Raw genomic sequence first — 11,411 nt, 5'->3', positions numbered from 1 at the left:
CCAAACATGGGTACCCTGAGAATTGATCAATACATTTTCCTTTTCCTATTACTGTCTCTTGACCTAATGATTTTTTCCATTCTTTAATTTCACCTTCAAGATCTTTAACTTCCGCTTCCAGCTTTTCAAGTTCAAGCTTTTTCTGTCGCAGCTGTGCACAAACTGCTTGCAATTGGTCCTTTGTATTGGTCAGTTCTCGATCATGTTGGGAATGCATTATCATTTCATTCCGGTTTCGAATCTGGCCCATAACCGCTAGGGACCATCTAGTTCGATCTTTATTTTTCATATGGGGCATTTTTCCCCAGACCCTTTTAATCTCGTCGAAGGACCATTGTCCTTTGGAGGTTCCGTACTTTTGTTCGATCTTAATACAGGTTTTAGATAAGTTGAATTGTTGCTCTATGTATTCTTTCAACTGTTCGAGAATTAAATCTAAAGAAACTTCAGGTGGTGCCTGCCCACCTTTAACAGTTGTAGGCAATTCTTTGCCCTTATCTCCTGCTGCCATTTCTTTACTGAGTTCTTTACTGGGGTCTCGAGTCGTCGGCCTGCTAGCCGATCAATAGGTCGGTGATTAATTAACACACCGCCGAAGTTTAGACGTCTATGGGACCTCGAGCCGACTACCAACCGGAGGGTTCGCAAACCGGAGGCTTTCGGAATCGCGTAGAAGGAGAGGCGAATTTAGACTTTTGACCGAGGACTTTTTTTTAAAAAGAGGAGTCCTTACCTCAATATGTAGGTCCGATGTCCAAAATTCAGTTTCTTTCCTCAGCGATCCTGTTCGCAGTGCCAAAATTGTAAGATCTCTTAATTTCCAATGAAATACAAACTCCGATGGTAGTTTTAACTTTTTAATTCTTGGCAGAGAGCAACAAGCTGCTGGCTGATTGCCAGTTTCTTTCTCTTATTGAGACACTTGGTCAAAATGGCTGTATTTTATACCTGGATCAATTTACAGAAAAGAACTCGCATTCTTTGACCTTATTGGCTCACTACCCAAGGTCCGAAAATGTCAAGTTGATTGATGAGTTAATGCCGAACTGCATGTAGCAGCCTTGACTTGGGGGTCTGTGAATTTTCACAGTCTGTCTAAATGCAGCCTGTTTGAATTCTCTATCAAAGAGGAAGGGAGACTACAACATAGACAGCCCTTTCTGCCCGGGCTCTATGTGATCAAATCATTGATGAGCAATGCCGGTAACCTCAACCACCCCGTCATTCACCAACAGTCTCACTCCTTACCTTTCCTCTATCACTGAGTATCACACTGTCCACCTTCCAACAACACAAAAATAAACCCACCAGAAAATGTACATTCTAATCTGATTTTGTAACTTCAATCGTAATATAGTATATATAAAATTAAACAAATCACCCTTGAGCAATCCTTTAGTGCCTGTCTTCCCTGTGCCTTTGCCTATCCTAGTGCTCCTATGAGGTGCTTCCCCAGTGGCTGCAGCATGGGTGGTGGAAGGCTACTTACTTTCAATTGAGGAGACTGCAGATGGCCTTGGAAGGTGACCTCGAGCAGCTCTGCCCGAGAGCACCCAGCTTCAGGCTACATCATCTCGGCCTGGGCTGAAGCAGTCTGGGCTGGCTGGCTGACAGGCAACAGCAAGGGCACTGGAGGGTGGGATCACGAATGCTGTCCTCCTGAGAGAGGACAGCAGGTTTGTGTTCCATGAAGCCATTGTCACTTTCCCAGTATGGTACCTCAGCAGTTCCACTGATCTGTTGGAGAACAGATTGATGTACGACCGTGATGCCCTGTGTAGTGTATGGAGAAAGAGTCAGACTGAACACTGTGAGCTCAAAGTAAAGTGTGACCTTAGTCTTTTATTACAGGTCTCCAGAGTACCTCTCCAACCTGTGAAGCCTTCTTAAATACCTGTGCTCCCAAGGATTATGGGATCCCTTGGGACGCCGGGGAATAAGCCCTCTGGTGGCTGAACAGAGCAAATACAAGTCCACATATATAACAACAACATTCCCCCCAAATCAATAGGGTAACTAGTTACAATATGAGTCGATCTGGGGCCCTTTTGCCCTGGTTGATTGTCTCGGTGTGAAAGCTGGTGTTGTTGAATCATTTGTTGGGCCCTCGCTAGGCTGCTGTGCAGCTGGCCTTGCTGGGCTGCCTGGTGTGTTGGGCCTTGCACGGCTTCTGTGGATGATGGGCTCTGCTTAGTGGTCAACCATGGTGTCGGTTGCCACTAGTGTGTATGTTGGGGGATCAAAAAAGGTAGGGTGCAAGGTGGGTTGCTCAGGGTAGTCCATGAATCTGAGTTTGATTTGGTCCAAGTGTTTCCGGTGAATGAGTCCATTTGAAAGTTTGACCCGAAACACCCTGCTCCCCTCTTTGGCCATGACAGTGCTGGAAAGCCACTTGGGACCTTGTCATAATTTAATACAAATACAGGATCATTGATTTCAATTTCGTGTGACACATTTGCGCTATCATGGTATGCACTTTGTTGAAGCCGCCTGCTCTCTACCGGTTCATGTAGATCAGGGTGAACTAACGAGAGCCTTGTCTTAAGTGCTCTTTTCATGAGCAGTTCAGCAGGTGGGATCCCAGTGAGTGAGTGGTCTCATGTGGTAGGTAAGCAGGACTCGGGATAGGCGAGTCTGCAGTGAGCCTTCAGTTACCCTTCTCAAGCCTTGCTTGATGGTTTGCACAGCTCTCTCTGCCTGACCCTTGGATGCTGGTTTAAACGGGGCAGATGTGACATGTTTGATCCTGTTATGGGTCAAAAATTCTTTGAACTCAGCACTGGTAAAACATGGCCCGTTGTCGCTCACCAGAACGTCGGGTAAGCCATGAGTGGCAAACATGGCCCGCAGGCTTTCAGTAGTGGCAGCGGACATGCTAGCCAGCATTATCTCACATTCAATCCACTTGGAATACACATCAACAACCACAAGGAATATTTTACCCGAGAACGGGCCTGCATAGTCGACATGTACCCTAGACCACGGTTTGGAGGGCCAAGACCATAAACTTAGCGGCGCCTCCATGGGTACATTGCTTAACCGCGAGCATGTATTACATCTGTGAACGCAGGACTCTAAGTCCGCATCGGTACCGGGCCACCACACTTGGGATCTGGCTATCGCTTTCATCATTACAATGCCGGGTGGGTGCTGCGGAGGTCATTGATGAAGGTTTCTCTGCCCTTCTTGGGGACCACTACTCGATTGCCCCACAGAAGGCAGTCTGCCTGTACAGACATTTCATCTTTGCGCCGCTGGAACGGCTTTATCTCTTCCTGCATTTCGACTGGGACACTGGACCAGCTCCCGTGAAGCACACAGCTTTTGACTAGAGATAATAAGGGGTCCTGGCTTGTCCAGGTTTTGATCTTCAGGGAAGTCTCAAACGCTCACTCTCAAACGCTTCAATAACCATGGCTAGATCTGTGGGCTGCACCATTTCCACCCCCGTGGTGGGCAGTGGCAGCCTACTGAAAGCACGGTGCAGTTTTCTGTGCCTGGCCTGTGGCATAGTTTTATGCGGACAATGTGAGCGCCCATCTCTGGATGCGGGCCGATGCGTTGATATTTATCCCTTTACTCTTGGAAAGCAGGGATATAAGTGGCTTATAGTCAGTTTCCAATTCGAACTTTAGCCCAAACATGTATTGATGCATTTTCTTTACCCATAGACACACGCTAACGCTTCTTTTTCAATCATGGGATCCCTTGGGACTCCGGAGAATGAGCCCTCTGGTGGCTGTACAGAGTAAACACAAGTCCACATATCTCACACCCTGGAAGCCCCTTTAAACAATGGTTTCCAGAGCCACAATTGCAGCAATCTGAGCTTTCAAGACAGCAGTCTCAGCTTCCACTGCAGCACTCGGACCTATGATAGAAGCTGTTTGTGCTGCAATGGAAGTTGTGACATTGGTCATCAGAAGCTTCATCATGGTGGGCCCCACAGGTATGCTGATGGAGGTGTTGGAAAGGATGGGCTCCAAGCTTGCACAAAGTTCTGTACCAAGTTTGTGCTGGACCCCTCCATGCTCCTTAACATTGAGCACAGGGTTTCTGGCAGGCTTTCCAGTGCTCCAAGCACACCCATCAGCCTGGTACATCTAAATCCTCATCTGAGTCCTCTGCAGCAGAACTAGTGTATGACCTCGCCCTCTAGTGAGCTGGCACCTGTGCTATCCTTTCCTCCAGTGAACTTGTGCCCGGTGTCTCAAAATGTGCAGATTCGTCTTCTACCTTAGCCTCGAAAATACACGCAGCGTCAGTCTTTGAGCTGATGGCTGCGAGTGTAAGATTGCACGATGGTGTCGCTTCATCATCACTATCTTTTTCCTCTTACGAGAAAGGTTCCAGTTCTTGAGTATCTGAAATGAAAAAGGGACAAGGATTGGGTTGTGGTGAGGGGAGAGGAGAAAGTAAGAATGCACACTTACACCATCTGCAGCTTGTGAGCCAGAAGAGATTGAGGTTTGAAGGAGAAGTGGGATGAAAGAAGAAGGATTAGGTACGCGGATACCCTCAACATCGACCCTTCCAGCCCTGCCAGTGGCCACAGTCTAATTGATGCCCTTCCCCCTGATGGCCAGCAAACTCTCCTGCTTTGGTGTTAAAACATGCAGGCGCGCTTGTCTTCCTTCAAATCTTTTTTGCTGCCTCCTGTTATGCGCCAACTTCTCCTCCAAGAGGGACTTGTGTCAGTGAGTGTCCATGTTAGGGTAATGTGTGGGTCATGGTCGAATAGCTGCCAGTGTGTGTAAGCAGAGAGTTGTGGGTACGAGGTTTGTAACAGTACTAAGTGTGTGAGGGGGCGGTAAAGCATATGAATTGAAGGGTTGAGTACTGATTGAGAGATTATTGGTAGGTGGATGATGGGAGTGCAGTGAATTGAGCAGTGGATGAGGCTAGTGGTGCAGTTGGTAGGATTTGCCGTTTGAAGATTAACTCGCGTCAGATCATTAAACTTCTTCCTGGACTGCATCCATGTTCTTGGAGTTACACTCCTGCCATTGATCTCTGCCGCTATTTCTTCCCACTGCATCCTGAGTAGATGCCTGGAGGGCCTCCTTCCCCCCTGCCTATACAGGATGCCTCTCTTTCTCTCCACGTCTTGTACCAAGACCTCCAGTGCATTTTCTGAAAACCTCAGTCATGCTCTCTCGCATGTTCAGCCATTCCTCAAAGACAGATTCACATTTCATAAAACTCTCACCACTTCTTGCAGCCACAATGCATCTCCCTTTTAAGAAGTGCAGACTGTCTTTAAATAGCACTAGCCACTCGCGATATCGAGCCATCTGCTGATGCGTGCAGCCAAAGAACAGCGCGGGTAGCGTGGCTGCACTAAGCAATCATTTAAAACAGCAGACAGCACAAATTTAACGTGTTGTCTGCACTGCAATGAACGGAGGTAGGTTAATCGTGTTTCATGATCTCCATGCCCATTTACGGAGGTTATCCAATTTAAACCCCAATTTGGGTTAATTGCACTTAATTAAAAAATCCCTAGAGAATACCTTGATTTGTAACGTCATGAATTCAATGGCATATATATGACGGTTGTGTGCTTTCATCCTTTCCGTGTGGCAAGACAAAGTGGATTAACAGGTTTAGGAGACGTTCAATCAGGTCAAAATAGAGTCACCGAGTTCTTTCCAGTAAATTGTACTATCAGAAAATCTCTTTGCCAAGAGAAGTTTGTGAAATTATTACCAGCGTCATTACCAAAGACATAATGAACCAGACTGCCCTCCACAGCCTAGACTTGTTTTATTTACTCACCAAATGCAATCAGCAGAATCTGATCTCTAGATTTGATCTACTGCCAGTGAGTTATAAATTCCTGACCTTAGTGTATTCACACACACACTCTTACAAAAGAGAGTTTCTGGGTGCACTAAGGATTATACCTGGTGAACTTTCTTCCTCTCTTCAGTGCTGTGGCATAAATACAATAAATAATTCAAAGACTTGAGATATGGCAATGTTCAAGATAGATCCATTGAGGAATATGATTTAATGGCCTTATTCAAGGCACTTTACAGGAGGGACAGTGGACACTGAGCAGCAAGTGTTTTAGAAGTTTTAAGGAGCTGCCTGAAAATGTGTTCAAAGATACATTTTGAGGAGGGTTTTGAAAGTTGAGACAGGTTGCAAGATAAAGAGGCTTAGGAAGAAAATTCCAGACTGCAAGTGGCTGAAGTATCTGTCACCAATGGTGGAGTGGGGGAAGAGGAAAGATGTACAGTTAGCCAGATTTGAAAGAGCAGAGTGGTGGGATGTAGGGCTAGAGATTTTTGCAGTATTCGGCTGCAATCAGCCCATTAAGGGATTTGAAAACAAGGAGAAAGATTTTGAAGTTGACACAAAAGGGTACAAAAACTGAGTGAAAGCTAGCGAGAATCATGTGATGCAGGACTTTGTGCTGGATAGGATGAAATCTTGAGGTACTCAATAGGTAACCATGTGGTTTAAACAGGAAATTGTGAGAGAGGTGAACCCACCCTTGATCCCTCTATTCTCATACTACTGCCCCACATTAAACTTCCCTTTCCTCTCCAAAATCCTTGAACACATTGTCACTACCCAGCTCTGTGGTCACTTCTTCCACAATTACCCATTTGAATCCCTTCAGACCAGTTTCTGCCCTCCATAAAAGGTGGAGATTATCCTGGTCAAAGTTGCCAAAGTGACAGTAACCATGGACATTATCCATACTTGAACTCTCTGCAAATGATGATCATTCTATTCTTCTCCACTACCTCTTCATGGTCCATCTTGGTGGGAGTACCCATAGCTGGTTGCACTGCTATCTATCCCAATGTAGCTAGTAAATCTCCAGTAATAGCTTCTCTTCCCAGCAGCACATGGTCACGTCTGAAATACACAAAGGTTCCATCTTGGCCTCACTTTTCCTTCACTTAAATGTCCCTTTAGCAATATTATTTATAGACAAGGATCAGTTTCCACACCAGCTCTACCTCTTAACCATCAGTCAGAGCACTTCTTCCAACTGAACAGAAAAGATGAAAATTATCCTTATTCAGCTCCTGCTAAAGACTCTGCACACTTGTCCCAATACCATCTGTCTCCTCATTTGCTCATTCAGTTGAAGCGGACTTTTGTAACTTTGGTCTTGAACTGAACTTCAAAGCCCATAACTGATCCTTCACCAAGCAGGCCTACCTTCACGATCACAGCATTGCTTGCTTCTTCCCACTGTCACTCAGCCCTTTATCCACTCTTTTGTTACCTCCAGAACTGAATTATTTAAACTCCAATAGTTCCAAAACTCTATTGCCCACATTCTATCCTCCACTTGCCCATATTCCAATGATTGCTGACCTCCATTGGCTACCTGTAGTTGAATGCACCAAATCTAAATCTTCATCCTTATTTATTAGTGTATCAATGACCTTGCCCCCTCCATATCTCTTCAATCTGTCCCAGCTTGATGTCCCAGTCCATTCCCTTTGGTATGCCATCTCTCTCTGTGCATCACCATCTGTGGCAGAGCTGATAGAAACCTCTGTTCCACTTTTTGCAACTTTTCCTTCCCCAAATCCCTCTGCCTTGCTACTTCTCTTTCTGTCTCCTCAAAGTCTACTTTGTAAACCATTAATCTTAAATATATTATTCTTGCTCACCATCCATTCTTCCCGTGAAATGCAGTGAAGCATTTTCCAATATCAAACATAACATGTTTTGTAAATGTAATTTGTTGAGCCCTTGTTATGAGATTCAAAGGAGTTTCATTATCTTTCAGGGAGCAAAAATATGGTGATTTGGCATTAGGACCACGAGCCTCACAACCTTTAAAAGTGGAAGTAGCAAGCTCTTTGTAATAACATTTTTCTGACAATACATTGCTGGTCTTAAACCAGATGGCCTGGCATGTTTCCTACATTACAACAGTGACTACACTTCAAAAGTACTTCATTTGCTGTAATGTGCTTTGGGATGTCCTGAGGATGTGAAAGGCGCTGTATAAATGCAAGTCATTTTCTTGTTAAAACCAAATGGAGTGCCCTAACATTAGCAGCCTAGATTGCAGAAAGTTTTGAGAGTTCACGTTTGTTTCTGCATTCACATCGGTTTGTTGAACAAATTGCAAATAGTATAGTTCAAAGGATTACAATTGAAATATTTATGCAAGAAATGCATTTTAAAAATATTTTGGAGGTGAATTTAACATGGGAACTGGTCTGAAACCCAGCAAAAGTAAAAGTTGTGGTGGCAGGGAGAATATAATGTGCCAAGGGCTGAACACAATGCTGCCACTCTGCCCCCTGACTTTCTTTGCCACATTGGGGCTCAATCTTCAAGCCCAGGCCAACCGGAAGTGCCGCGCAGCCGCTTCCGCCGCGCTGTGGTGGCGGCCCGGGCTGGTTTGGTCGGTTTGTTTTGTGAAATAGTATTTATTTTGTGGGGTTGGAGTTTGGGGTTTCGAGTCGCCGGGCTTCCCCCCGGGCCTGCGATGAACGCGGCCGGACAGAGCGACAGCTTCGCCCCGGTGCCGTGTGAGTATTTGGCCGCAGTCTTTATGCAGGGGTTGGGGCGGCGGCTGCCGGCCCTGGAGGGCCCGGGCCCAGATCGGCGCTGCTGCGTGAGCCGGCGGGGCAGCCCCGGAACCTGGGTAGGGAGCACCCGGGAAGCTGCCTATCAGGAGGCGGGCAGACTCACTACTCAGATTCCAGGGCTTGCCAGCGCAGTATGTGGTATACAAAGTCAGGGGCTCCCAGCATTCACCATGTGAAATGAATAAGGGCTTCCCAGGCTTGTAAATATAATTTGCATCAAAAAGTGAAGCCCAAGAATTAATGGGAACCCTGTTAGTAACTTGCAGCTCATGCACTAAAATAATTTAAAATGTGAGGCATTAAAAACTTCAAATTAATAGGTATACATTTGGTGTCACAATAATACTACTTGCTCTACAGACCAAATTTGTCTTTTTTCCAATGAAAAACTAAGAATTTATGTTGAAAACAAGAGGTTGCCAAATTACTTTGGCAGGCGATATGTCAACAATTAAGAGAAATCTTTAGAGCAGTTTCTTGGATGTTATGTAATGAACTGTCATATGACAATGTGCTCATATGCAAAGGAACATTACTAGCCAGTGGGCAGGGCAGGTTAGTAATAATGAATTTGCAACTAACCAATCTCCTGACTTACTCAGTGAAAAGCTGTACTGCTGAACCAACTGGGAAGGTTCCAAATTCTAATCCCATGATCCATGTTGAGTTAGCTGATAGGGGCCAATTCTAGTGCCCAAACTATGTCTTCAAATTTTGGATGGTAAACTTTAGCCTGAATTTTTCTCCTACAAGAGGAAGAAAGGCAGACTTGCATTCATACAGCGCCTTTCATGACATCGAAAAAGCCCAAAGCGCTTTACAGCCAGCTAAGTATTTTTGAGGTGCAGTCACTACTGTAATGTAGGAACTGAAGTAGCCAATTTGTGCACAACAAGGTCTCACAAACAGCAATTAAATAAATGACCAGATAATGGGGTCAAGTTTCGGCCTGAGTTGCTCCTATTTTTTTTGAGCAACTAGTTTAGAATGGAGTATCTTAGAAATTGCAATTCTCGGCCTTTAGTTTGCTCCAGTTCTAGTGAGTTAGAACAGTTTCGTTTTAGAACAGATTTTTTTTTCCAAAAGGGTGTGTGTCCGGCCAGTTATGCCTGTTTTGCAAGTTTAGTCGGCAAAAACTTACTCCAAACTAACGTAGAATAGAGTAAGTGTAGATTTTTGTACGCTCAGAAAAACCTTGCCTACACTTAGAAAATCAGGCGTAGGGAACGAGTGATTGCGGGGGGGGGGGTGGTTACAAGCATTAAACACTTCAGTTTTACAAATAAAGAGCCATCATCAATAATAAATGGTAAATAAATCAATAAATAAACCAATAAATCAATCTAAATAAATTAAAAATTAAAAACCACTCAATAAATTAAAAAATTATTTCTACTCACCTGCAGCACCAGGAAGAAGGGAGTGGGGGTGGGGAGAAGAAAAGATGATGATTGGGGGGGGAAGAGAAGAAGGAAGGAGGGGGGGTGGAAGAAAAGAGAGGAAGGAAGGGGGGGGGAAAGAGAGGAAGGAAGGGGGGGGGGAAAGAGAGGAAGGAAGGGGGGGGGGAAAGAGAGGAAGGAAGGGGGGGGGAAAGAGAGGAAGGAAGGGGGGGGGAAAGAGAGGAAGGAAGGGGGGGGGGAAAGAGAGGAAGGAAGGGGGGGGGGAAAGAGAGGAAGGAAGGGGGGGGGGGAAAGAGAGGAAGGAAGGGGGGGGGGGGGAGAGAGGAAGGAAGGGGGGGGGGGGGGAAAGAAAGGAAGGGGGGGGGGGAAAGAGAGGAAGGAAGGGGGGGGGGAAAGAGAGGAAGGAAGGGGGGGGGGAAAGAGAGGAAGGAAGGGGGGGGGGAAAGAGAGGAAGGAAGGGGGGGGGGAAAGAGAGGAAGGAAGGGGGGGGGGAAAGAGAGGAAGGAAGGGGGGGGGGGAAAGAGAGGAAGGAAGGGGGGGGGAAAGAGAGGAAGGAAGGGGGGGGAAAGAGAGGAAGGAAGGGGGGGGGGAAAGAGAGGAAGGAAGGGGGGGGGAAAGAGAGGAAGGAAGGGGGGGGGAAAGAGAGGAAGGAAGGGGGGGGAAAGAGAGGAAGGAAGGGGGGGGGAAAGAGAGGAAGGAAGGGGGGGGGAAAGAGAGGAAGGAAGGGGGGGGGAAAGAGAGGAAGGAAGGGGGGGGGGAAAGAGAGGAAGGAAGGGGGGGGGAAGAGAGGAAGGAAGGGGGGGGGAAGAGAGGAAGGAAGGGGGGGGAAGAGAGGAAGGAAGGGGGGGGGGGAAGAGAGGAAGGAAGGGGGGGGGGAAGAGAGGAAGGAAGGGGGGGGGGAAGAGAGGAAGGAAGGGGGGGGGAAGAGAGGAAGGAAGGGGGGGGGAAAGAGAGGAAGGAAGGGGGGGGAAAGAGAGGAAGGAAGGGGGGGGGGGAAAGAGAGGAAGGAAGGGGGGGGGGAAAGAGAGGAAGGAAGGGGGGGGGGAAAGAGAGGAAGGAAGGGGGGGGGGAAAGAGAGGAAGGAAGGGGGGGGGGAAAGAGAGGAAGGAAGGGGGGGGGGAAAGAGAGGAAGGAAGGGGGGGGGAAAGAGAGGAAGGAAGGGGGGGGGGGAAAGAGAGGAAGGAAGGGGGGGGGGAAAGAGAGGAAGGAAGGGGGGGGGAAAGAGAGGAAGGAAGGGGGGGGGGGGAAAGAGAGGAAGGAAGGAAGGGGGGGGCGAAAGAGAGGAAGGAAGGGGGGGGGAAAGAGAGGAAGGAAGGGGGGGGGGAGAGAGGAAGGAATACTATCTCTCTATGACCCCCCCACCCCAACAACCACACAAACCCCCCAACCATCCCAACACAAACCCCCCCCAACAACCCAACATAACCCCCCCCCC

General features: G+C 47.2%; 1 protein-coding gene across 3 annotated transcripts in view; it reads left to right on the top strand.

Moving 5' to 3' along the window:
* Window positions 1-8,365: 8,365 nt before the first annotated feature.
* Window positions 8,366-11,411, top strand: part of zfp64 (zinc finger protein 64 homolog (mouse)) — a 79,851-nt gene continuing 76,805 nt past the window's right edge. For 2 of the 3 annotated variants that reach the window (XM_070896040.1, XM_070896038.1), the window contains exon 1: window positions 8,366-8,516. In XM_070896040.1, the coding sequence (XP_070752141.1) occupies window positions 8,474-8,516 (43 nt within the window). In that variant the 5' untranslated portion in view covers window positions 8,366-8,473. The remainder of the gene's footprint in view (window positions 8,517-11,411) is intronic. The other variant, XM_070896041.1, reaches the window with a different exon arrangement.

This window comes from Pristiophorus japonicus, chromosome 12 (genome assembly GCF_044704955.1).
Source record: "Pristiophorus japonicus isolate sPriJap1 chromosome 12, sPriJap1.hap1, whole genome shotgun sequence".
In the NCBI taxonomy this organism is placed as follows: domain Eukaryota; kingdom Metazoa; phylum Chordata; class Chondrichthyes; family Pristiophoridae; genus Pristiophorus; species Pristiophorus japonicus.
This window is presented reverse-complemented; position numbering and strand designations above follow the sequence as displayed.